The sequence below is a fragment of the Perkinsus marinus genome (genome assembly GCF_000006405.1).
Source record: "Perkinsus marinus ATCC 50983 genomic scaffold scf_1104296954450, whole genome shotgun sequence".
Lineage (NCBI taxonomy): Eukaryota > Perkinsozoa > Perkinsida > Perkinsidae > Perkinsus > Perkinsus marinus.
Window position 1 is genome coordinate 1 of NW_003208138.1, and position 1186 is coordinate 1186.

General features: G+C 36.5%; 1 protein-coding gene across 1 annotated transcript; it reads left to right on the forward strand.

Annotated features, from left to right (window-relative positions):
• Positions 1-44: 44 nt before the first annotated feature.
• Pmar_PMAR020179 (calcium-dependent protein kinase, putative) lies at positions 45-1114 on the forward strand (the record flags this gene model as incomplete). Its single annotated transcript, XM_002776096.1, has 3 exons — positions 45-63; positions 119-443; positions 939-1114. Coding segments are annotated over 3 exons (520 nt in total), but the record flags the coding sequence as incomplete, so codon positions are not given.
• Between the last annotated feature and the right edge of the window lie 72 nt (positions 1115-1186).

Sequence of the window (1186 nt, forward strand, 5' to 3'; positions counted from 1 at the left end):
AACTATTCGAGACATTTGAGGATCATCGGGATATATACCTCATTATGGAACTATGCACAGGAGGTAATAATATTATCATACTACTACTCCTTAACGTAAGTGTATTAATGTATTTTAGGTGAACTCTTTGATAGGATCATTGAAGTTGGACATTTCACAGAAGTCCAGGCGGCTATCATCATGCAGCAGATTTTGCGGGCAATCTACTACATGCACGAAAACCATATAATGCATCGAGACTTGAAACCGGAAAATTTCCTTTTTTCTACTAAAGAACCTCTCGAGAAGTCCTGCTTGAAGATAATAGACTTTGGACTTAGCACGAAATTCGGCAAAGACGATATAATGACGACTAAAGCGGGCACTCCGTATTATGTTGCCCCTCAAGTACTCGCTGGAAAGTATGATGAATCTTGTGACCTTTGGAGTTGCGGTGTTATAATGTAAGCCGTTATGATGACAGGTTTCTGTGATCTTTTATATACATCCATTTCATATATGATTGATTCTATATGATTATGTTCTTATTTTATTAATATAGAGAATATATGCAGTGTAAGAAAATATGCACGTAGTGGTTTATATGTGTAGGGGTAACATTCGTGGCAATTCTGGGGAAAATTGAGGAAATTTTGAGGAAAATTGAGGAAATTTTGAGGAAAATTGAGGAAAATTGAGGAAATTTTGAGGAAAATTGAGGAAATTCTCATTGGTTTTTCTACACTTCTACCCGAACTCGTATATAAACTTGTATAATTAGTGAGAAACCTTGTGAACTCAGCTGAGGGAAGCGAACATATATTCCTCCACCACTGAATGGCGTATGGAAATATAATGAGATTTGATATCATCATTTATCTATAAAATATATATAATACACGTTTTATCTAATAGTAAATTATACTTATATTTCCGCGTGCGGTATGGTTTTTTACTAGGTATATTTTATTATGTGGTTATCCTCCTTTTTACGGCGAGACTGACGCTGATGTCCTCACTAAAGTTCGGCTTGGCAACTATACTTTTAACGCTAGTGATTGGAAAGGCATCTCTGAAGATGCTAAGGATCTCATACGGAAGTTGTTGAAGATAAACCCTCGAGATCGTTACACTGGTGAGAACTACTCCAAATGTTAAGTGTAATTCTTCTCCTGTCTAGCCGAACAAGCTCTGAACCACCTATGGG